Source organism: Vespa crabro, chromosome 7, assembly GCF_910589235.1.
Source record: "Vespa crabro chromosome 7, iyVesCrab1.2, whole genome shotgun sequence".
Classification (NCBI taxonomy): domain Eukaryota; kingdom Metazoa; phylum Arthropoda; class Insecta; order Hymenoptera; family Vespidae; genus Vespa; species Vespa crabro.
Window position 1 is genome coordinate 8,704,763 of NC_060961.1, and position 23,723 is coordinate 8,728,485.

The 23,723-nt window shown below is 31.3% G+C and overlaps 1 protein-coding gene and 1 long non-coding RNA gene across 7 annotated transcripts; one reads left to right on the top strand and one right to left on the bottom strand.

Annotated features, from left to right (window-relative positions):
- Positions 1–868: 868 nt before the first annotated feature.
- On the bottom strand, positions 869–22,738 carry LOC124425453 (tricalbin-1-like). 6 transcript variants are annotated; one of them, XM_046965792.1, is made up of 20 exons: positions 17,376–17,465; positions 16,449–16,691; positions 14,602–14,783; positions 9,670–9,920; positions 6,988–7,073; positions 6,656–6,848; positions 6,079–6,446; positions 5,767–5,992; positions 5,517–5,665; positions 4,914–5,008; positions 4,645–4,818; positions 4,322–4,519; positions 3,565–3,834; positions 3,292–3,465; positions 3,012–3,210; positions 2,546–2,769; positions 2,268–2,490; positions 1,802–1,922; positions 1,480–1,694; positions 869–1,394 (listed from the first exon to the last, which is right to left on the bottom strand). In XM_046965792.1, exons 2-20 carry the CDS (start codon positions 16,507–16,509, stop codon positions 1,240–1,242), a joined length of 3,564 nt encoding a protein of 1,187 aa, XP_046821748.1. In that variant the 5' UTR covers positions 16,510–16,691; positions 17,376–17,465; the 3' UTR covers positions 869–1,239. The 6 variants fall into 6 exon arrangements, with proteins under 6 accessions (XP_046821748.1, XP_046821747.1, XP_046821750.1 ...); XM_046965791.1 differs by having other exon boundaries at positions 17,149–17,451; XM_046965794.1 differs by lacking the exons at positions 16,449–16,691; positions 17,376–17,465 and adding an exon at positions 22,456–22,738.
- LOC124425454 lies at positions 9,958–11,410 on the top strand. Its single transcript, XR_006942509.1, has 2 exons — positions 9,958–10,056; positions 10,578–11,410. It is a non-coding gene; the product is annotated as an uncharacterized LOC124425454 (long non-coding RNA).
- Positions 22,739–23,723: the final 985 nt, after the last annotated feature.

Genomic DNA, 23,723 nt, shown 5'->3' on the forward strand with positions numbered 1-23,723 from the left:
AGTCAGTAGAGACATAACTTGCTTCATTCATGCTTTCATACGCGACGCTGATTAGTATTCGCACGCTTTGTTATTCTTCTTTTCTTTTTTTTTTTTTAATCAAATTTTTTCCACATTATTGCGATTATTTTATTTTATATTATTTTATATTTTTTTTTCTTTTTTTTTTTTACTTAGATTCAAGAGACTTTTGTTTTCCTTTTTTCTTTTTTGTTTTTCTTTTTTTTTTTGTGTTTTCTTTTTTTGATTCCAAGCATATCACAGCAGATATTTTATTCTTAGGAGATTGAAAATGGATCGATGCACCAGAGATAAAATACGCAATGGGATTTATTTATAAAATATGATTTATATTAAATTTCGGAAGTACGGATATCGTTCTTATTAGTATATTAATTACATTCTCTTTAGTATATGTATATATATATATATATATATATATATATATATATATTACAATTATATATATAGTATATATATATATATATTACAATTATATATATAGTATATATATATATATATATATTACAATTATATATATAGTATATATATATATATATATATTACAATTATATATATAATATATATATATATTACAATTATATATATAGTATATATATATATATATATATATATATTACAATTATATATATTACAATTATATATATAGTGTATATATATATATATATTACAATTATATATATAGTATATATATATATTACAATTATATATAGTATATATATATATATAACAATTATATATATAGTATATATATATATATATTACAATTATATATAGTATATATATATATATAACAATTATATATATAGTATACATATATATATATATATATATATATTACAATTAGTTTAAAATTTTAAATGTAGAGAGAGATGAGCTTCGAGCTTCGATATATAAGATATTCTTTATAACTTATCTTAACGTATAAACATTTATGCGCATATTTTTTATAATACAAACGAGATATTACAATAACAAATATTTGAGATGATCCTCTTGAGTATAATTCGTAATGAGATTCGTTACGTTAGAACTGGGAGTTGAAATATTAAAAAAGCATTGGTACTCTGTCCTAGCGATTAGTCATGGAATTAAATCGATTTTTCTTTTTTCGAAATATACGTATGCCCAATTGATTTTGATTAGAGATTTAGAAAAAAAGAAAGAAAAAGAATTTCAATGGAAACACTGTCAGATAATTCTGACTTTGGCCAACCCTCATATTTTCCCTATCCGATGTACGGACCATGAACGAAATAATTTCTTCGACGATTTGTTTTTTAATTCTCTTCCATGAGCGATTTGAATTTCTAATGAAGCTCCATTGTTCAACGCCAACCAGGTATGCACTTCGTTGCTCGCAACTGATACGCCTAAAAATAAAATGATAAATAGACGTTTCAAAAATAACGTAGATTCAAGAATTTTACCAATAATCAAGTGTAATAAGTAACAAACCTAATAATTCGTGCAACGTGATACGTCGACTTGCCAGTAATTCCTTACTGGCACCTCTAATTTCGAATATGAGTAAAGCTTGCCTCGGAACGCTGTCACTTTCTATATGAAAGTCTATACTGAATTGCGGATTTGGCATTGCCGGTAATAGTCGTGACTTCGCTATTGTTTTGCCGGCATTAGCAGAGGATGACATTTTCTCTGGACTGTTACATCTGGAAACGAGATGAGAAAAAAACACACACATTCATATCAATATCCTTATCGCACTTGGTATTTACTTACGAACATGAATGATATGATATAAGCTATCGTTACTTACGTTTGAAATTTAACTCGGCAATATAGCTGAGCAATGTGAGCTACGTGAAGTCCCTGTGCTTGCAAAACTTTGCCCTCCACACCCGAATATCTTTCTCTGGTGCCATTAACAATTTTCAATTCTATAACAAGAAAATAATATCTTAGGTATGGGGGCAAGAGAGATATGCACACAGGATCGAACGAAATATTTTTTCTTTCTTTCTTTCTTTCTTTCTTTCTTTTCTCTTCTTTTTGGTTATTATTTATATTCCAATACACGTTTCATCGTATTGCGTTTCATTCACATATCTTAAAAAAACATATTTTAACATCTCATTAAATGAGCATAATAAGAAAAACGTTTTCGTTCCTTCCTGTTTACATTCGATTTTGTTGATGTAATATGATCGCTATAATATAACGCATATATATATACATATATATATATATATATATATATATATATATATATATATATGATTCACCATTTGGTCTTATTCGTAAACGTGGACTAGGCTGTCTTATTCTACCAAGCATATCAGGTTGCGAAACAGCATGTGCTAAACCAGCTCCTTGTAACAATTCCGTAGCATCAGCTTCACCACCGCCCCTAGGTTCTAAACTCAACGTAATACCCTTGCTTTCGTTTTTATTATCTTCTATATTTACTTCCGAACGGAATCTGCGGAGTTTCAATCCTCTCTTGACCTATAATTAGATGTAACAATATATTTAGATACATCGAGTTGGATATCTAATTTACCTTTTGTTTCATAACGCGGAAGCTATTGTACTGTGGTAGCTTCTTGCCAAAGTTTTGTTCAGGACTGGGTGTTAAACTATGATGAGACGATCGTCTTTCCCTTATTTTTGGAGCTTCTACCATGTCGACTACATCGGTAATGGATTCATTCACTACTCTGGACATCCAAGAATTTTGATTACCGTTCATTTCGTTTGATTCTTTACTTGTTATATTGGTTTTATCTATTTAAAAAAAAAATAATAATAATAATAAATGAATTTAATAATATAGGTAAATCCGTAGGTACATCATGTATAACCTTGAATCTCATACATACATGTATTGTAGAGCTTGCCATATCATTGATTCATAACATCATAATATTTATATAGATTGAAACATATTGAATGACTGAAAGTCAAGGTTATATAGGAGGCTTATTCATCATTTCAAATATTTGTTTTAAAAGAAACGTTCATATTACCAGACTGATTGGACGTCGTGGGTTTGAGTAAAGTAACAGTACGTGGAGGTGGTGGTGGTGGGATAACAGGATCCAAATGTAACTTCATTTTAGATTTTTCCATTGATGGCCTTCTTATGATGTTAGATATTGATTCGGTTTCTATATTGTAACGAGAAGAACCCTCGCTCGCATTACTAGCTGCGTATGTGCTTTGAGTCTAAAATGAAGTAAATGGATAAGTTAAAATGGCGAATAAAAATATCATGGTATATATAAAGTTTTTAACATTATCAATTACCTCATATTCCTCGGAGAGAACTTTGATTTTTAGCTCAACAGATCCCGTTTTGGTTCCCTTTAACGTGAACCAATGAGACTGATCACTATTGGAAAGTTTTCTTATATCGTCGAGAGTCAATGATACTTTACCCAAATAATCTTTCATACCAAAAGTATCATGATCCCATAGGACCTACAGAAAATATCAAAGTTTTTTTATTTCATCATTATTATAAATTATGATATTATGATAAAAATATATATATATCAATATGAATATGATGATTATTACAATATCTAAATTTTCTCCTGACCGAGGTAGACCCATTATAGAGCTCTCATCCCAACATGGATTCAACGTTTTCTTCTTTATACTACTTTTGTACTTTGTTTCGTTATTTAATTTAAGCTCACAGAATGGATCGCTAAAGCCATTTAAATCTTTCGCAACCAAATCCTTAGCGCGTAATAATGTCACTTCCATTAAGCCACTTCCAGTGGATAGAAGACTCGATATATCGGAAGAAGCAGGGTCGATGTCTTTGTGAGTTAATAATAATTTCTAAAGAAAACATAGAAGACGTTATAAATAAAACATTGTGTGCCAATATATTCATATATCAATCAAGATTATTGTTAATGATTGATTGAAAGTATGTACTAAAGAATATATGCAGTACTGAAAACGAAAAATTATCATGTTCGAAACAAATGTTGGATGCGTACATCGTATTTGGACAACACAACAAAACATAATAGACAACATAACAAAATAAAAAGAAAAATCATTCAATTTATCATTATATATATATATATATATATATATATATATATATATATATATATATATATATATACATAACTGATTTTCATATATTATTTAATACAATTTTATTATTGTATTGATATATATTAATATATAAATCTATAATTAATATATGAATCTGAATTTGAAATAATAATATATTAATGAAAAAAAAATGTATTTAGTATTCTATAATGTAATCATATATCAATATAATAGTATCAATAAACATTCAAGAACTAACAGCTTGTTGCATCCAAGGTAAACTATTTCTCTTTAATTTCGGTTCATCATCCGATGCAACGGGAACCATACTGCTTCTACGACTGGTAACTACTTGTTGTACACTCTTTACGGGATAAAATAATACGGAAACCGTCATAGTGGAAACACTGTTTGTACCATTCAGAGTTAATTCTTTTCTAAGTACCCATGTTGATTCCTTAAAAAAATATTAACATTGATATATACATACATATATAATATAATATAATAGATAATAACTACATGATAGACATTGTAATTTTGTTGAAGTAATTTTGTTGTATATTATAAATCTAAATTTACCTGGGTTAATGACATCATAGCAAGCCCAAGCATATCCGAATCACAAGACTTCGATATATTCCAAGAATATATAACAAAGCTAAGACAAACTTGAGTATAATCTTGTACGAGAAATTGTGCTCTACATTCCCAACGCGGAGAGGTAGTATTACGAACGTAGTGTGTAGTTTTCACCTTCAAAGTAAATTCTTCTATATATCATCTGCTGACAGCTTTATTTTTAATATAAAAAAATTAATTGTGTGTGTGTATGTGTGTGTACCAATTACCTTCTTTCGGTTATTAAACAACATACAGTAAGGATTGCATTGTGAAGTATCACAGTTAAGATTTTCTGAAGAATGGATATAAACCACGAGGACACCTAAAAAATATTTAATATGTATCATATCAAAGAATTTATGGTATCGTCAAATTTGACAAAAAAAAAGAAAAGAACTATTAATATCTTTTTTTTCTCTTTCTCTCTTTCTCTCTCTCCCCTCTCTCTCTCTCTCTCACTCACTTTCTTTCTTTCTTTTTTTTCTTTATCAAATTATTTCTAATGAGTGATAAGTTTTTGCGCCGTGCGTCAATAAGAAAAAAATGAAATGTATAAAAGACCATGCTCGAAAGCCACACTTATTACGATCGATTTTAACATCACATTATTTTTACCTGATTTCTGTGCTCGAGAAATATACTTTCGTGTCACTGAAAATATCAGATAGTGTAGTACGTCTATTACTTTAAGCATGGTCTACGACAGTTTTACACGTATTTGTATTTTTTTTCCTTTTGCTTTTTCTTTTTTCTTTTTTATCAATTTCTTCATATCAATAAATTTCAAAATGTATCGATTATAATATTATATAAATAGATTATAAATTCACCTGCATTGTGTAACATATCCTCGGTTAATTCAGGTCGTGGCAAATCCGGTTCCAAATTAGGAATGGGCGTATATTCTAATCGAGCATTAATATTTGGAATGTTTGAACTGCTACGAGAAGGTTTTTTTTGTTGTATTGCGGTTTCAATGCTGTCACGTTTAAAAATGCCAATAATTATTATTTTTAATAATTATGAATATGTATTATTTAATCTAATTATTTTTATTAGATAATCATCGTGTATACTTACATTTGAGAATTCTCCCAATTGTAAACGCCAAGTGCCAATTCAAATTGGGCTAAAGTGATAGTACTGACGAGCCTCTTCGTCTTCAATTTGATCGTGATCCTTTCGTTGTCCAATGGTCCGACCAGAAACGAAACGTCCTCCGTCCAAGTTGGATTCAGATGTGACGTGACACGACGTTGATCCCCTATGGTCACTACCAGCCATCTTACTTCATCGCCTATGATAGCTAAGTCAAATAATGAAAAGAACGTTGAACGTGTCGGATTCTCAAAAATATATTTAATAAAAAAACATATTTAGCATTTTACATACGTGGTGAACCATCTTGACTCAATACAACGGTCAGTACACCTTGCGGTATTGAATTAGCCAAAGAATCCAATACAGGGCCAGGTCTTTCCTGAGCTCTTAAATTCAATTCGAGATGACCCGGATCAACGAGCCAACTTGCCAAAGCATCGGTAACTACAGCATGAATCCAGGTCTTGATTAAAGGTATTTCCATCATTTGCACGGTTCGTAGGATTCTCACGCTGAACCAAACTTCCGGTTTCTCCAAGAAGCTCACGCTAAGCCTAGTCGCATGTGGAAACGGTGCCAGAGAATTCAGGGTCAGAGTGATGAGAATCGTTCCGGAGAGGGTCAGCTTTTCCACGGCTATATCGACATCCATGCCAACGCTTTAAAAAAAAATTACATATACCCACACATACACATAACATGCATAAGAAGATATATATGTGTATATATATATATATAAAGAAGGAGAAAAATGATCACTTTATAATCGTATCGTATCGTAAATCAGAATGAAAATTTACACCAATCAAATCATTCAGAATATTAATTATATTGGGATTTACGTATGTAATCGTAAATTTACCCTTACCCAAAGAGACTCCCGGATACTATGAGCATGCGAAATTGCTCGCAGTCCAATCGTACATCGGCCTTGATTGATAGTTTTTTCTCTCTTGAATGACCGTCCAACGTTTCATCTTCGCAACTATATTCCAGAGTCCTCACGCGTGTTACATATGGTGTTTGCTCCCCAAGAGTAAGTTCCCGTAACTCTAACGGTCCTTAAACAATATAATCAACGACTCGATAAAAAAAAAAGTAATTCTCTGTTCGAATCCTCATGGAAAAAATATTCTCTTAAAGAAACAGGCAAAAAGAAAAATAAAAAAAGGTAATAAAAAAAAACTTAACTCAACTTACCCAATATTCCAGGTTTGGCTTCGTTCAACAAAGGCTCTAAATGTTCTTTAGCTAATGAAAATATACTTGCCGCGCTAAATCTCCACCTTGAAATAGAACAAGAAAACATGTTTAATTATTGAAACATTCTGGTTCCAATTAACTGGCGTAAAATGTGCCGCATAAAAATTTCAATTACGAGATTAACGACAATACATACCTAGTCGTAATAATTTTACAACACTCTGACTTATTTAATTCATAAAACATCGCAATTTCATTTCTTAAGTGTTTCCTCAACGAACTATATATATATATTTCGATTAGAATTCAGCATGATGGCTTTCGCGATTAAGTAGCTACGTAATATTATTTATAATGCATCAACGGCATTCTATTATTAAATCAAAATGAGAAGGGAAGGCTTTGGTTATTTCAGTTCGTGAAGGCATGGAAACGAAAAATAGGGTTGGGGAAAAATGAGATTATGTTGATGAAATTTTTTGATACGATTATCCAAGATAAAATATATAAAGTATCTAATAAAAGATTTTGAAAGGATTAAATTTTGAAGGAGGAAACCCGATGTAAGAGTACGTTGTACGTTGCCCTAATCATGGTCACTTTACTATTCTACGATAATGAATTCGTCTTATTAACGTTCCTGTTAACAACAAACTGTGCAAACAATGTCACATTCAATAAAATTATCATAGTATACGTACATAATGTTCTTGCAAACTGAATACAAAGAAACCTATTTCTTTTCAGGATGAAAATTAAAACAGTGATATATCTAAATGATCGAAAAATGATGATCTTATAAATTTTTTAAAAAGATACTTGAATAAGAAAAACCAAAAACTTAAGAAGCAGGGCCAACCACGAAAATGCATTTTGTATGCTGCCACGTGATCGAACCATTCAAGCTTGTATACATCATTGTTGGACGTGACTCGGCCAGGAAATTCGTTCTTCTTGCATTTGTGTGTACTCTTTCGATTTACTACTTTCTCTCGTGTGTATATGTTTCTCAAGTAGAAGAGAACCGAGGGACGGGTGTCCAGGAATGTACGAACAGGCCTATCAACTATCCAAATAAGTAGTACTCTTTCCAGTCCCATTCCCTCGCGGTCTGCTCTAGCTGCTTCGACACTCCAAGAAACGAGAAAATCTTGCTTGCTATCAACCGTGTATTAAGTATGTACATTTTCAACAATATACGTATATATGTATGTATGTATATATGTATGTATGTATGTATGTATGTATATACAACGAACCTAATTAAATCAATCAAAATCAAAATCGAAATTAAAATCTAAATAATATTCCCAACGATCTTTATCATCCTTATATTACGTTACATTTTTCATTTTATCTACCCTCCCCTCCCATAAATAGTCATCGAGATAAAAGGTGTAATAATATCATAGAGCATGATTATGTAGTACAGGATTTCTAACGATTTCTAATCTTCTATAAATTTCTATTTAATTTATCGAGTGTTCAACCGTACGTAACAAAAGTGTACTTATTGTAAACACGTATATATGTATATTTGTGCCATATATTATTTATTTATTTATACATAAGATACATACATATATATATATATATGTTATATATATGTTATACATACATATATATATATATATATATATATATATATATATATATATATATATATGTATGTATTCTCTCGTGTTGATTCAAATCGTTTAAATCGATTAGTATTATCCTCCATAAGCAATAGATATACCTTTATCATTTTTCAACGGTCCCATAAGTTTCAAGCATCAAGGAGCAGTTTCATTTCGTTTTGTCAACTGCTCTCCAGCTCTGTCGCGGTCACCGATTCTCTTCTCGTCGATGTGTGGGAGAAACGTGAAAGGCAATGGGTGTACGCGCGAGGAATGTGGAATGTTTACAAATGCCTATACAGTACTCATTCTCGAACGAGAGGTTCGTTCACCTATTCTCCGACTACATATATATATATATATATATATATATATATATATATATATATGGCGATTATGTTAGTGCGGACCCGGTGGAGCACACGGTATAGCTATATTATATCTGTGATGTTCAGGATCGTCTGCAATTATCATGATATGCAATTATTTTAACCGCGTGTAGGGAACTCCTATTACGATTTATACGGTCGTAGGAAAACATAATCGTAGTAGTAGAGACTACTAAAACAGTGAATTTTCTATACGGAGTGAAATCACCTTCTTACATAACTCCTTGCAAATATCTATGTATGTGCGTTTTTCTTTTTCTTTTTTTCTTTTTTTTTTGTTTTTTTGCTTTTTCCTTACAAACAACATTAAAAGCGTTTAATTGTAAAAGAAATGATTATCTATTTTGAAGGATAATTTTGTTAGATCGATTTTTCTTTTTTTCTCTTTTTTTCTTCTTTTCGATGCCTTGATTGATATCAACATCAAGAAACACTGTGATACAAGTCATGTGACTCCATCCTCTAATACGCATACTCAAGCTATATGTTATATCGATTACACAGCGTAACTCACTATCACGATCACACTGTTAACGGAAAACACATTCATTTCAATATGAAATAATGTCATATCGGTTCATTGAATTGTGGTAGAAAAAGAAACGAACGTAATATCAATTGTGGAAAATTGAAATGACATTTTCTAATGTATTCAACCGATCGATATTTACCATCTGTTGATCAACAAACTAAGCCATTCGGCAGTTTCGTCTTTGTACAAGGCACGTCTTTTTCTTAACCTCGACAGTTCGTGTTGTAGACCCATTTGAAGTAGACGCGATATTCTCGCCTTCATGATCGTACCAACCAATGCCAGAATTAGGACCAACCAGGCTAACGACAGACCAGCTGCGCCGATTATCCAGGCGATCGTAAGAGCCAAGCCGACATACAGGGCACCGCGTATCGCTTCCGCATCTCTCTGAAAAAGAAAAGAGAAAGAGAAAAAAAAGAAAGAAAGAATGAAAAAAATTAAAATTAATTAAAAATCACTTGATGAAGCTTGAAGAAACAAACGGATTTGTTACGTGCACGAAGTGTGTTTCATTTGGTTCAAGGTACAACTCGACTTTTTTTACCCCTCTATGAGTCAATTCATTACGAGTTTTTAACTAAAAATAAAATTACATAGCATTGAAATTATATATCTTAAAAATTTTTTTCTAATAATATTTTGTTATCATACCACATACGTTGAGTATAATTTAAATTTATTATATGAAAAAAAAAAGAAAATATTTAAAACTTCGTATGTACGAAGTAACCAGTGATTTTATAGTGATCGAATAAAATGAGATTTGAAAAGTAAATATAAAAAATACAAGTTTGCGATTTGTTCCAATTAGAAAATATTTTTTAAGATTTTTTTCAAACGATATAGAAAATAACGAATATATATATTCGTTCGTGGTCCAGTTGAATGAAACACTTTGTGTAGCTTAATCTTGATTGATAAAAGACGCCGGATCCAATTAAAAAAATTCGTGTATAATAAAATATAACAGATAGTTAAAAATCAAAAATACAAAACACCGTTGATAACCATCTATATAAAATTCTTTTTTTTTCTATTTCATAGTATATAGGACACGTTTTTATTCATGTCACACGCAACGTTGCGTGCTATCTCACGAAAAGGATTCTATGATATCATAGAAAGAACGTCATTAACCTTAGAGCACTGTCGGACTAAGTTAGTCTCTATTTATCAGTGATCAGGACAAATTATTGAAAGTCGAGTCTTACTATTTTAAGAAAAAAAAAAAAAAAAGTGAAAGAAATAAGTAAAAAAAATGAAAAAAGAGAGAGAGAGACAGAAAAAAAGAGAGAAATAAAGAGATCGTACACCTTCGTAACGTAACCGTTACGAAGATCATGATAATGATAATAAAAAACAAGAATCGTTAAAAAGATCATGATAGTATGCTTAATCAAGAAGAACAATATTGTTTGTGTCGGACAATTAAAATCGTAAATCCTTTCGTTAACTTCAATACGTACCTATGTATATATGTATGCGTGTACATACGCACGTATCCATGAATTTAATGTAAGTGAATTATAATCGTATAAACGCGTAGTGGCATTAAATTGAATATTATCTTTTCTTTTTTTTTCTTTTTCTTTCTTCTTTTTTTGTTTTTTGTTTCGACGAGAGTAAACGATGAAGCGAGATTATTTCTCAAAAATGAGGACGCGTAACTCGCAAAGTGACACAAAAAGGACGGGCTCTCTTATACAGGCAAGCGAGTCGCATAAATCCAAATGACAGGCACAATGACGAATGTCGCGTTGAAATTTCGTGAAAGTTTGCAATTATGCGTGCATCGTGAATAACTGAGGAGAGGAAAGAGAGAGAGAGAAAGAAAAAGAGTAAGAGAGAGAGAGAGAGAGAAAGAGAGAGAGAGAAAAAGAGAAAGAGAGAGAAAGTACACTCCGCAAGTAGAACTTGTCTTCTTGACTCGAGATCGGTTTTCTCTCAAACGCCACTTGACCAAGGTGAGATCTCTTGATCATAACACCTTACCTTATTCTTTACGCTTACAGATCTCTGCCCTTGACGATATCGAGATCTACAGGTTAAATATATCGCGTTACTTCACTGAAATTCGATTTCAAATGTGAAAAATGATGGAAAAGGAAAAAAAAAGAGAGAGAAAGAGAAAAAAAATAAAAACAAAAATCTTATCGATCGTGATCATAATCTAACACTTTTTTCAGCGTCTTTCTTCGATGAATAAGTGACTCGAGCCGATATTCTTTTTTTTTTTTTAAGAAACACCGATGACCTTGATATATTCGAAGCTAATATATACAGTCTTAAAAGAAGAAAAAAAGAAACGAAAGAATTATCTCTCTCTCTTTCTGTCTCTTTCTCTCTCTCTCTCTCTCTCTCTCTCTCTCTCTCTCTCTCTCTCTCTCTCTCTCTCTCTCTCTCTCTCTCTCTCTCTCTCTCTCTCTCTCCCTCGTGCTTTCTCACACTAGATGCAAATTTTATTTGACAGATATTTTTATAAAAAATAAAGTTCGATGATATATAAAAAAAATAATGATAATTAACGTTTTGCAAATTTGGTTTTTCTAACATTATTTACGTCTTAGAACAATACGCATGTTTTCTCAGAACAGGGGAAGGAAGAGAAGAGAAAAAAAGAGAGAAAGAAAGAGAGGGAGGGAGAAATAAAAATAAAAGTTCGTACACACGATCATCGTTGTACCCATCACGTTTGTTCGACTTTACGCAATAGTAATTCAAACTGTCCTGTCAAGAATGCAACGTATCATTAATTAGAAAGTCGAGCAATGTTAAGAGAACTCGTGAAATTGTAAAAATAGACCACGTCTTCTTTGTGTGATACTTTATTTTAATAACACTAATAACACACTCGCTTACGTTACTTTCTAACACGCGACACACAAATTGTATGAACAATTCGAAAGAAATCCAATAACGAAAGTGATTTGTTCGTTCTTTTTTTTCTTCTTCATTTCTTTTTTTTCGAAAATATTTGTAAAAAAGAAATAACAAACAAAGAAATACCGTGGCAAGATACCAGCATTCTACGAAACTTTGATTGGTTGCACTATCATCATCGAACTTCGGACTTATATATTTTTCTTTTTTATTTTCAAATTCGTGTATACGTCTGTATGTTTTTCTTTTATTCCAATATAAGAACTCTATCGTCGATTTCTATCAGAAATATTCACAAAAGCACACACACCTACGCTGCCCAATGGTCTTACTTGTACTGGCGCACATATCTATTTTTAAACTAGTCTCGCTTCGTACTCTTCGTACTCAGAATAAATATCTTGTTTGCGAATCTTTCCGCAAACGAATTCCAATATTATCATTGCAAAATAGTGTTCTTTCATGGAAAAATTGACGTATCGGTCATGAAAGTTGTCCAACTAAATGATATTAAGTATTTCTTCTTCCATTATTTCGTTAATATGTCTTATTTATACATACATTATCTCCGCACATGATCGATAATAGCGAAAAGCAATATATAAGGTATCAAAAATGTCTTATAAATTTTATCGTATGAAAGAACAAAAAAAAATTACAGAAAAAAGAGAAAAAAGAAAAGATGAAAGATGACGTAGGGAAAAAACGGTGTTAAGGTATAAAAGAAAGGACAAGTTAAAGGAAAAATATTAAAGATATATAAGAGTAACAACCGATTTTTGCTAAATCAACGGATAAGGAAGGAGGTAAGAAGTTAACGATAAAAATTAGCTGAAACTCTCACGGGTAGTCTCTCTCTCTTTGTATCGAAAAGCATTGTCTTCAGTACTTCCCACACGTGAAAGAATAATTCTCCCTCTCCCTCTTTCTCTCTCTCTCTCTCTCTCTTTCTTTCTTTCTCTCTCTTTCTCTTTCTTTTTTAACGACCCTTAAATGCAACTTTCCGACGTGGCATCCATTTCGAGCTGCATTCATTATTAAGGCACGATGAACGTGCAACCTAACGCTCACGTTATAATGTTTTAATATCTATGATTATTCACGAATCTATCTCTAACACTTCGTTTCGTATAAGGGGGTGAATGAATAACAAATAAAATCTATTGATTAGTTAATTTGATTGTAATTTATAAAAAAAGAAAAAAGGCAAAAAATAAACATGAAAACAAAAAAATAAAAGAGAAAAAATTGTAACGAGTTTTACGAGCTTTATACAGTCCGATTAAATTACTGCTGAACGATGCAATAATTTACGGTCGAAAAACCATGATAAAGGCACGAGCCAGTAAAAAGACGCATTGTATTAATAAATAATCCAGTGACTATATATCGCATTACTAATCTATTGCAGTTTTAATATCGTAATACGATATTGTTTGGTGCTAAATTCTTAACGAGCGTTTCCTTATTACTCGGAATTCCATAGATATCTATGGAATACGTATCTCAAGTCCCATTCGTTTTTATTCGATAAAGATAATTAAATATATATATTATATCTATATAATAGGAATTAGAACAATCGTATTTGATAAATGTCGTGCATTATGCGTACGTATGAACAGTCATTCACAAGCCTAATCGATTGACTATACTTTCTGAATTTTTTTTAAATTAAAATGTCAAAGCACTCGATGAAGTCCCTCACTTTTTATATTCATAATAAATTTCTCTAATCTCCGTTATTTAATACCATTAAATAACAACATTTTTTTGCCATCGAAAAAAAATATAATTTATTTCAAAATCCAATCTTATTAACTACGTACTCTAGCGTAAATCATTGCAATAATGCAATTCAAATGCAACAGCAGCAAGATCTTTATACATTCTATAATGTTTATTTAAATTTATATTTTAAAGAGAATTTTAAAAAGCAATTTATATTTTTTCATTATATTTCTACACTTTTTGTTTTATGGAATTAATCGATTCGGCAAGTGAGCGGCTCATATATATATATATATATTAGCATATACATATATATATATATATATGAATATTTTTATTGAATAATTTATTTTATTATTTTACTTTAATTATTTATTTTACTAAGCTTAAATGCATCCAATTATAATACAATTTTTTTTAATAAAAATTTAACCAATGATATTTGTTTATTATTTACCTGAGTTTTCTGTGCGATTGCCAATGCAAACTCTTCGTCGGGAGCAAGATCGTTTAGCGGCATATTGGCGGTTCCCCCTACAGTACCGCATGCAGAAACACCGTTCAGGGATTTGTTCGAAGCCTCTGCGGAAGCTGACGAAGTTTTGACAGGACTTCCGCCTCCAATGATTTCGCGCTTCCCTGAAAACAATAACATAAGATGTTAATAAAGTTCATTCAATAATTTTGCGAACATCGTGAAATTAATTGTACTAACTTCCTCTTATTTAAAATAATTATTTACAATTTCACGATTCTAATGATAAAAAAAACAATTACAAGTGCTAATATATTTTATGATTGTTATTTCACTATGAACATAGTTTTGTATATTTTTAAATCATTAACGATGCAACCGCGGACGTAATGAATTCACCCTCGTTCTTTGGAATGTCATGAAACGTTTGTTCGTTTGTTAAGACAACCAACTAAATTCCCATGGCCGAACTTGGTGATTTCGCTAGGGAGATAGATACTTTTTTGCTTGATATATTCACTAACGATCAACTTTTTGATGTAATAATGATCGAAACGTTACACTAAAGTTTATACTCAATATATAATCGATAATAGTTATCAAAACGATAACTATATCTTTTATTATTTTCTTTCTTTTCTCAAATGCCATTTCCAATAATATCAACGATAATTTAATTGAGTGTTGGATTAGAAAAAGAAAAAAGAAAGAAAAGAAAAAACTCGTTTATTGAAATTATAACGTTAATTGTTATTTAATAGACAACGTCAAATGAAATACCAAAAGATATTTATCTGCGTAATGCACTAAACGGAACAAGGAAAGATAATCGAGGACGTGGCCTTGACATTATGAAGACGCCTTAGACAGAAATTTATATCGTAACCTTTTCGCCTTTCATGATTTAAAACGATATAACGATCTTTTGTTTGTTGAAAATTGCGAACAAAAAAAATAAAAAAGAAAAAGAAACAAAGAACAAAAGAAATGGAAAGAAAAATTTAGTGTAAAACATTATCGAGATTGTTGGCGGTCATAATTTAATAAAAAATACCGCTACGTACGAGCCGATTCTGCTGGATTATGTATACTTTTATGATATGTACATACATGCATACATATGTGACTCGTAACGACTCGTGCGTTATTAGGTGGTTTAAGAATCATGGCTTACGATATTGCGGTACTTTTCTCTCTCTCTCTCTCTCTCTCTCTCTCTCTCTCTCTCTCTCTCTCTCTCTCTCTCTCTCTCTCTCTCTCTCTCTCTCTCTATTTCTCTCACTTCGTTTCTTGAAACATCTACCAAGAGTAACGATGAAAATTCTTATTTATATGGAAACATATTTCCATCAAAATTACATTGCGAACAATCGTTACATGATATACAAGTCGTTCAACGTATTCTATAACATCGCGTGATGATAAATGATATCGAGTAAACCTATACTCATAGTAAATAGCACTATACTATAGATTATATATCCTATATCTATGTATATGTGTGCGTCATATATATGAATATATATGTGTATATATATATATATATATATATATATATATATATATATCGATCAAATGTGATATTAAATCGTGAATTGTCCAAGTTCGTTCTTTAGCAGACTATTACACGTTGCTAATACTATATTATATTATGTTAAGTATCAACACTAAAAGGATAATGAGGTCATCTCACTTTTTCTCTCACAATTAAATCCCCAAGCATAGAGAAAGGTAAGCATATACATATACTCATACACGGAACGACGATAATTACGGTAGAGTCACTTTTATCTTATAAGAACGGTGCTCGTTCAACAATGTTGTACTACCTTTTTTCAGGGATGCTCCTCGCTTCAGATGCCTCGCCATGAAGGTGGAAAGTAGTTGCATTCTTTTTTTTTTCTTTCCATATAAGCAAAACTTTTCCCGTTTCAGCTGGTCACTCTCTCCTTGTATTTCTCGCCATAATCATTATGAGATTTATCGATCGACAAAATTAAGAAACAGGTTACACCTTCAATATTGATCGTTCATTTTCAACACCCTTTCTTTTTCTTTTTTTTTAATTTTTCCTATACGAAAAAATCTACATATACATACATGCATATATATATATATATATAGTGACGCTTTGTAAACGTCAAAACGAATAGAAAGCGTTCGATTACGTATACGAAAGTAACAGGAAAGTTTATCGCGAAAGATTCTAATCGCCTTGAGAGATATCTAAATCGATCGATAAGCTTTTAGCTTTATTAAATCGATTGATTCTAATATTATAGTAAAGCTCTATAGACAATGTGACAATGTCTTCGAGTTTCTTTGTTGGTAAGTATACATCGGTAATAGATTTAATCTAAACAATGAATACACATATTTATGTATTACTATATCGTATACAAATGACAAATGCTTTATTGTTTGTATTATTTGTATTAAAATCTTTGCCTGATAACTTAACAAATGTTACCAATTGATGATTATCAATTGAATTGTAAGCCAGGGAAAAAAAGAAAATAGAAAAATTACACGAAACTAACTGCGCGTTACCAATTACAATATTCTCGTTATTGGGAATTAATTATTAAAAGGATACGCGACATAAAAAAAAAAAGAAATAGAAATGTCAATAATCGTTTCTTGTTATTCGTAATATACTGTCAAATTCTTTGACCACTATCATTTTTTTAAAAATAAAAATATTATGAACGAATCTGGATGGTTTCTTGAGTTTTCCAAAAATTTTTTTGTTTTACATGTGTTGTATCCCAAAAAATTTGGCGGGAAATATTGAAACTTCGCGTTTGGTATAAATAGCACGTTCGTACTGAAGGAGCTAGGATCAACTAGCCATAAGCTTTTTATTTCGTAGCGTAAGAAGGAAGGATCTGTTGCGCGCTTGCGCCACCCTTCCTTTCCTGGAACCGTCAACCACTTCGATCTTTTCTATATGTATATTGCAAAATAAAACTTGTCGTACCATAATCTAGGATTAAAATCCTTTATCCTAAAGTAAAGTATATCTATACACCTTATTAATCGATCCCGTACATATTCAAGTATCTTTTCATTTGAAATATTTTTTTTACCTCAAATTTTTTTACATTATATTGAATTTATATTATTTTTATATGAAAAAATTAAAAAGAAAAACAAAATTAATGTTATATACTCAAAATTATTCTCTATATCAATCTCTAAAAATTATTCTAAATAAAATAAAGCATAAAAAAAATAAGATATCGGTATGTCTGTGTATATATATATATATATGTCTGTATATATATATATATATATATATATATATATATACAGACAATAAAATATATTACCGATCAATAAAATATATTATTTATGTTACAAAACCGAATGTCATAGGATCTATAATCGAGATAATCGATCGATCGTACGACCCTCGTAAACCAACAAGAAAATTTCTTTTAAAGTTTCACATGCCATCGCCGTTTGGTTTCATTCATCTCATTATCGTATTCGTTCGTATTCGTGGTCGATCTTTCGTAATTTAACAAATTCCACGGTTATCGAAGCGTATCTAACACACGCCGATCGTAACTACGAACAGCAAGGTGTAATACTATGATGCCATTACAAGTACTGCGATTATGCACTTTAAGATATGAATGCGGTTTGCACTATTACACTACTGTAATACAAAAAGAAAAAGAAAAGGAAAAAATAACGTCATAGCTATGGTGTTGAATTACCCTTAGTCACAACCAATAAACTATGCCACGCTTATTAATCATGATCACTTTGATTTCCTTACCAATTGCTATGCCTCAAAAGTTCTATGAAAGATATGAAAGATCTGAAAGATCTATGAAGACCAACATTTATTTTTCAATAATTTTTAACTTGTAAGAAAAAATACATAAATACATATTTTCAAATAAATTAATAATTAAGAAATAAAAGATTGACATAGTACATAGTATCGATGTATGTTAAGTACATACTACATCGATAATGAGGAAGAAGAAATAATCTCTTTCTCTCTCTCTCTCTCTCTCTCTCTCTCTCTCTCTCTCTCTCTCTCTCTCTTTCTTTCTTTCGTTTTGATATTTCCCTTTAATAAATTCTAGAAAAAATATTATATCTTCATCGTATCTTACCAACGCCACACCATATGTACATACATGCGATGTCCATTCATGCGATTAATCGCAACGGTAAATAATTTGATTAACGACCTGACGACGATGAAAATATGCAGATTACACACTTTATTATTTCTCTTCGACCGTTATCATCATCATACGATTAAAAACGTATAATACATTTCAGAAGAGTTTCGAATCGATAATGGGTACTAAAAAAAAAAAATAAAAAAAAAGAAGAATAAGACGCTTCTCTTTTGAACGTTATCCAATGTAAAATTTTGTATGATCTAAATTATCATTATTATAAAATTATTGAGATGTATGACCTAATAATAAAATATGAATGGAAATTAAAATCCTATCATAAAAATGTACGCAAACTTATAAATCATTATAAAAGAAATCTGAAGTGTGTGAACCTGTTCTTGTATCACCCTAGACACGAACCCCATTGTTAGATCGATATTAACTACAGAAGTGCGGAAGCTTCGACGATAATTTATCAAGACTCGGGTATACTGCACATCGAGGTGCTTTAGACGCCATGTACCGTTCAATATACCGCATCGTATCGAACGATGAACCGTTCTTCAACGATATTAAATCTATTTATCCAGAAATAGAGATAGAAAGATGTAAATCAAATTGAAAATATATGTATATATATATATACGTACTTAGATATCTATTTATAAGAGAATATATTCTATTCTATATTATATATTCTAAGGAGAATATATTGTCGAATTATAGACAAATATTATCGGCTTTTTATCTAATCAATATTTCTGAACATAAATTAAAGCATTAACGACAGTGATATCATTTGTTTTTTGTTGTTTTTTTTTTTCATAAATAACAAAATTACTATACGATAAGTGAAAGATAATTTGGAAATTTTCATAAGAAATAATGGCTCTTGATTTTATATGATAAAACGTTATGGGAAAAAAATGAGAAAGAAAGAGAAAAATCTTTTGAGTTTTTAGACAATACAAAGAAAAATAAAAAAAGAAAAAGAGAGAGAAAGAGAGAAAGAGAAAAAAGAGATGGTAAGAGGGAGACATATCCGTGAGATGAGCGATGTAATGGAGCGGGGCCCCGTTCGTTCGGTCGGTCACATTGCTTACGAACTACTACCAGTTTGTCGTCGTCGACCTCTCCCTTTCTCTCTCACTCTTTTATTTCTTTGACCAACCCAACATCTGTCTTACGCGGCGTGCCCTACTACGTTCATGCTTGCTGCAAACTGCCACGACTCTGCAGTACGCACAACGACCGTAGAAAGAAGAAGAAGGAGACGAAGAAGTAATAAAAAGAAGAAGAAGAGGAAGAAGAGAAGGAAGAGAAAGAGAAAGAGAAAGAGAAATAGGAGGAGGAAGAAGAAAAGAAAGAGGAGGAGAAGGAGGAGAAAGAAGAAGAGAAGGAAGATCGACTTTATGGTGCAAGGTGTACGCTCTTCCCGCCTCGGGAATTTCAGAGAAATTCTTCGAGGAAAAAGTCCAACCACCGCGCGTTGCACCGCGAGTTACTGATCGTCCAAGAACAACTGGAAGCAGTCCGAAGAAGAAAAGATGACGTCGAGGTACGACTTTAAATCGTACTTGAATTGTTTTATCTAACGATATTTAAACAAATTCTTTATAAAACTCACGTTTCTAGAAAAATTTGTAACCGTGTAAAATGTGTGTGTGTGAGAGAGAAAGGGAGAGAGAGAGAGAGAGAGAGAGAGAGAAAGAGAGAAAGAGAAAAAGAAAGAGAGATAGAGAGACAGATAAAAGTTTCATTCATTGAAATAAAATAGTTTTGTACGATTAATATTTAATTTTTTTTCACTCTTTTTCTCCCTCTCTTTCTCTCTTTGCCTCCCCCTCCTCTCCCTCTCTTTCTCTTTCTTTTTCTCATAACATTTTACCATATAAAACCAACAGCTATTACAACGAAATCACGTTTTGTAAAATGAATTAGATAAAAATACATCCTTTTATTCATATCCGTAAAATGAATACGGTACCGATTTTATCTTGATATTATCGAACAAGAAAAAAGTCAATAAAAACTTTATTGGAATATTTAAGATCGCTGAACAATTTGTAACACGAATATATTCTATATATACATATATACATGCATACATACATTAGGAGATAGAGGGAGAGAGGATACCTAGAAAAAACTAAATATGCAAGCGATGTCGTTAAATTCTTTGAACTCCTCACACGTGCCTAGTTCGACTAAAAACGTCAAGAGTACCTACGATGAGAAAAGATATTCCTGCTCTCGTGAATAAAACTATCCCAAGTGTTTTCTCAAATGCAGGTAGATATATGTTAAGAAAAAAAAAGAGAAAGAAAGGAAGAAAAAGAAAAGGAAAAAGAGAAAGAGAAAGAAGAAAAAGATAGTTTGGAGTCCGGAACGCGTTAGTAAACCTTTCGAGAACCTGTTTCCGCTTTTGTCGAGAGAGAATCGACAGCCTTCGGACAGCTTCCTATTCTATTCTCATTAACATATTTACACAGAGTTCGAGTTCGAAGGAAGTCGATGAAGCTTCTCTTTTTCTTTTTCTTTTTTTTCTTGTTCTTCTTCTTCTTATTATTATTATTCGTGTGTCACCGGATTAACGAGATATACACGAGCTTTTCAAAAACAAACAAGCCTCGTACTCGAATCATTTCATTTCAAAATCTCGTTACTTCGTAGATCAAATAAATTTGAAAGAAAGAGGGAGAGAGACAGAGAGAGAAAGAGAAAGAGAGAGAAAAAAGGAGAAGGAGGGGAATGAAAGAGAGAGAGAAAAGAAGAGAAACATATTGATTGTCCATATTGATGGGTCCCTCGTATCTATTATTGAACCGCACGTGTACTAGCGCAAATCATAAACCTCATTTTCAGCATGCATCGTGATGTTTCATCAACATCATGCTTCTCTTCATTTAATAATAGTAGAAATAATATATATAGATGAGAATATTGAAAAGAAGATTATCGAAGAAGTATTAAAACTTAAAGCGCTCGTAATTATCGACGATTTTTTTCTCATCGACATTTTTTTTCTCATCTCTTTGAAAATTTCTAAGATAAATGCATCTATGTATTATTTATCAATTGTCAATAAACTGTTCTAAAATATAATAACGCAGAGAAATAATCACAGAGAAAAAAAAAATATATATATATATAATAATTGTAATTCATCGAATGAAATTAAACAGATCTTAATCGTTTATCATCAACGTATAATCATCTTTGTAGGAATGAAACTTGTCGCCAAAAAAAGATAACAACAACAACAAATGAAAAAGAAACAATACGAAAACGAACTACGAGAGATTGATTGACACGTTATCCTTTAGAAGTTAACCGCGAGATGCGGATCGCGCCGACCGTAAAGCACGGAATTCCCTTTCAGATCCGACATTCTACCTCTCCATCTACCGTCAATCTCTCGATCAAAGAGTCTAAGATGTTCGATAGATAGACGATAAATCACTTTCTTCCATATTAATAATAGTAATAATAAGTTGATATTAAAAAAAGATTTTCCTTATGTAAGACATAATCTATAAAAAAAAATCGAGAGAGAAAGAAAGAAAGAAAAACAACAAATTGTTCACAAGAAATAAAAAAAGATACACGGATCATTTTTTCATTTTTCGAGATACTTTTACTGTCCAATAAAATGAGTGAATCTAAGTGCGCGCTCGCATAAACCTACCTCGTGTCCTCTCACGTCTTCATGTTCCTCCTTGTGAATGTGTATTTCCGATGTTTGCGCTGAGCGCCGATTTTGAATTTCCAATAGTCATATCTCCACGATCGTTATTAGCTTTGTATCGGTTCAAAGAGCTGTTACATGACACACTTTTTGTATTTTCTATTGAAACAACGAAATAAAATAAAAAATAGATAGAGAGAGAAAGAGATAGAGAGAGGGAGAAACAGATAGAAAGAGAAAAAGAGAGAGATCGAGAAAGAAAGAGATAGAGATAGAGATAGAGATAGAGATAGAGATAGAAATAGAAATAGAGATAAAGAGAAATATATAGATAGACAGATAACGAGCGAGTTCAGAAAACACGGCCGTTCTTGGCCACGAGCACGGCAACACTGACCTGCCACTACGAAGAGAGAGGAAACAGAACCGACTAACTGAACTTCTCCGTTCCAAACCGTTCCCTTCTTCTTCTTTTTCTTCTTCTTCTTCTTCTTCTTTTTCTTCTTCTTCTTCTTCTTTTTCTTCTTCTTCTTCTTCTTCTTCTTCTCCTCTTCTTCTTCTTCTTCTTTTTCCTTCTCCTCCTCTTCTTCTTCTTCTTCTTCTTTCTTCTCTTCTTCTTCTTCTTTTTCTTCTTTTTCTTCTTCTTCTTCTTCTTCTTCTTTGCCGTTGTACTCTTACAACTCTTTTCCTTCACCTTCCAGTGTCCCCTTCTTGTACATCTATTTCTTTCTCTTTTTCACCACTGAAATATACACGTACGTGCGCACATACACACACACAAAATAGCTTGATTAACTCGTTCCCTTCATGTCACTAGTTGCTTTCTTTTTGTACTTCTCCGACTTTTCTGATATGATTACCGCAATATAATAATCCTAGTGTCGCTAGATAGAGTATTCGAATCATGTATTCACAATATTCACAATATTATCTGAAATTGAAGAATGAAGAAATATTTAAAACGACAAATAAGATATTCGTTTCGTGTCGTTCCATGGTTTTTCCTTTTTATTTCTTTATTTTTTTGTTTTACTTAATAAACAATTTCATGATCGATCTGTATCCAATCAGTTATTTAATAAATTTGTTACGATAAATAACTTTATATTAATAAATAAGATTCGTAAATTTTGATAAGAGAAAAAAAATAGAATTTCACAAATCGTTACAAACTTTCGAAACGATGTAAATGAAATATTAAAAATATTTATATATCGTACGTACGTGAAAGTACTCGCAAAGGCCGTCGAGTCTTGGAATTAGTTACT

Bases quoted from the DNA above. Each gene is read 5' to 3' on its own strand.
- LOC124425453 (XM_046965792.1), bottom strand. From the start codon at position 16,509: ATGCAACTACTTTCCACCTTCATGGCGAGGCATCTGAAGCGAGGAGCA. The intron at 5,009-5,516 runs GTGAATTTATAA...AATATTTTTTAG, and splicing joins GGATATGTTACACAATGCAG to GTGTCCTCGTGGTTTATATC. The intron at 1,923-2,267 runs GTGAATCATATA...TTCTTGTTATAG, and splicing joins TTTACGAATAAGACCAAATG to AATTGAAAATTGTTAATGGC.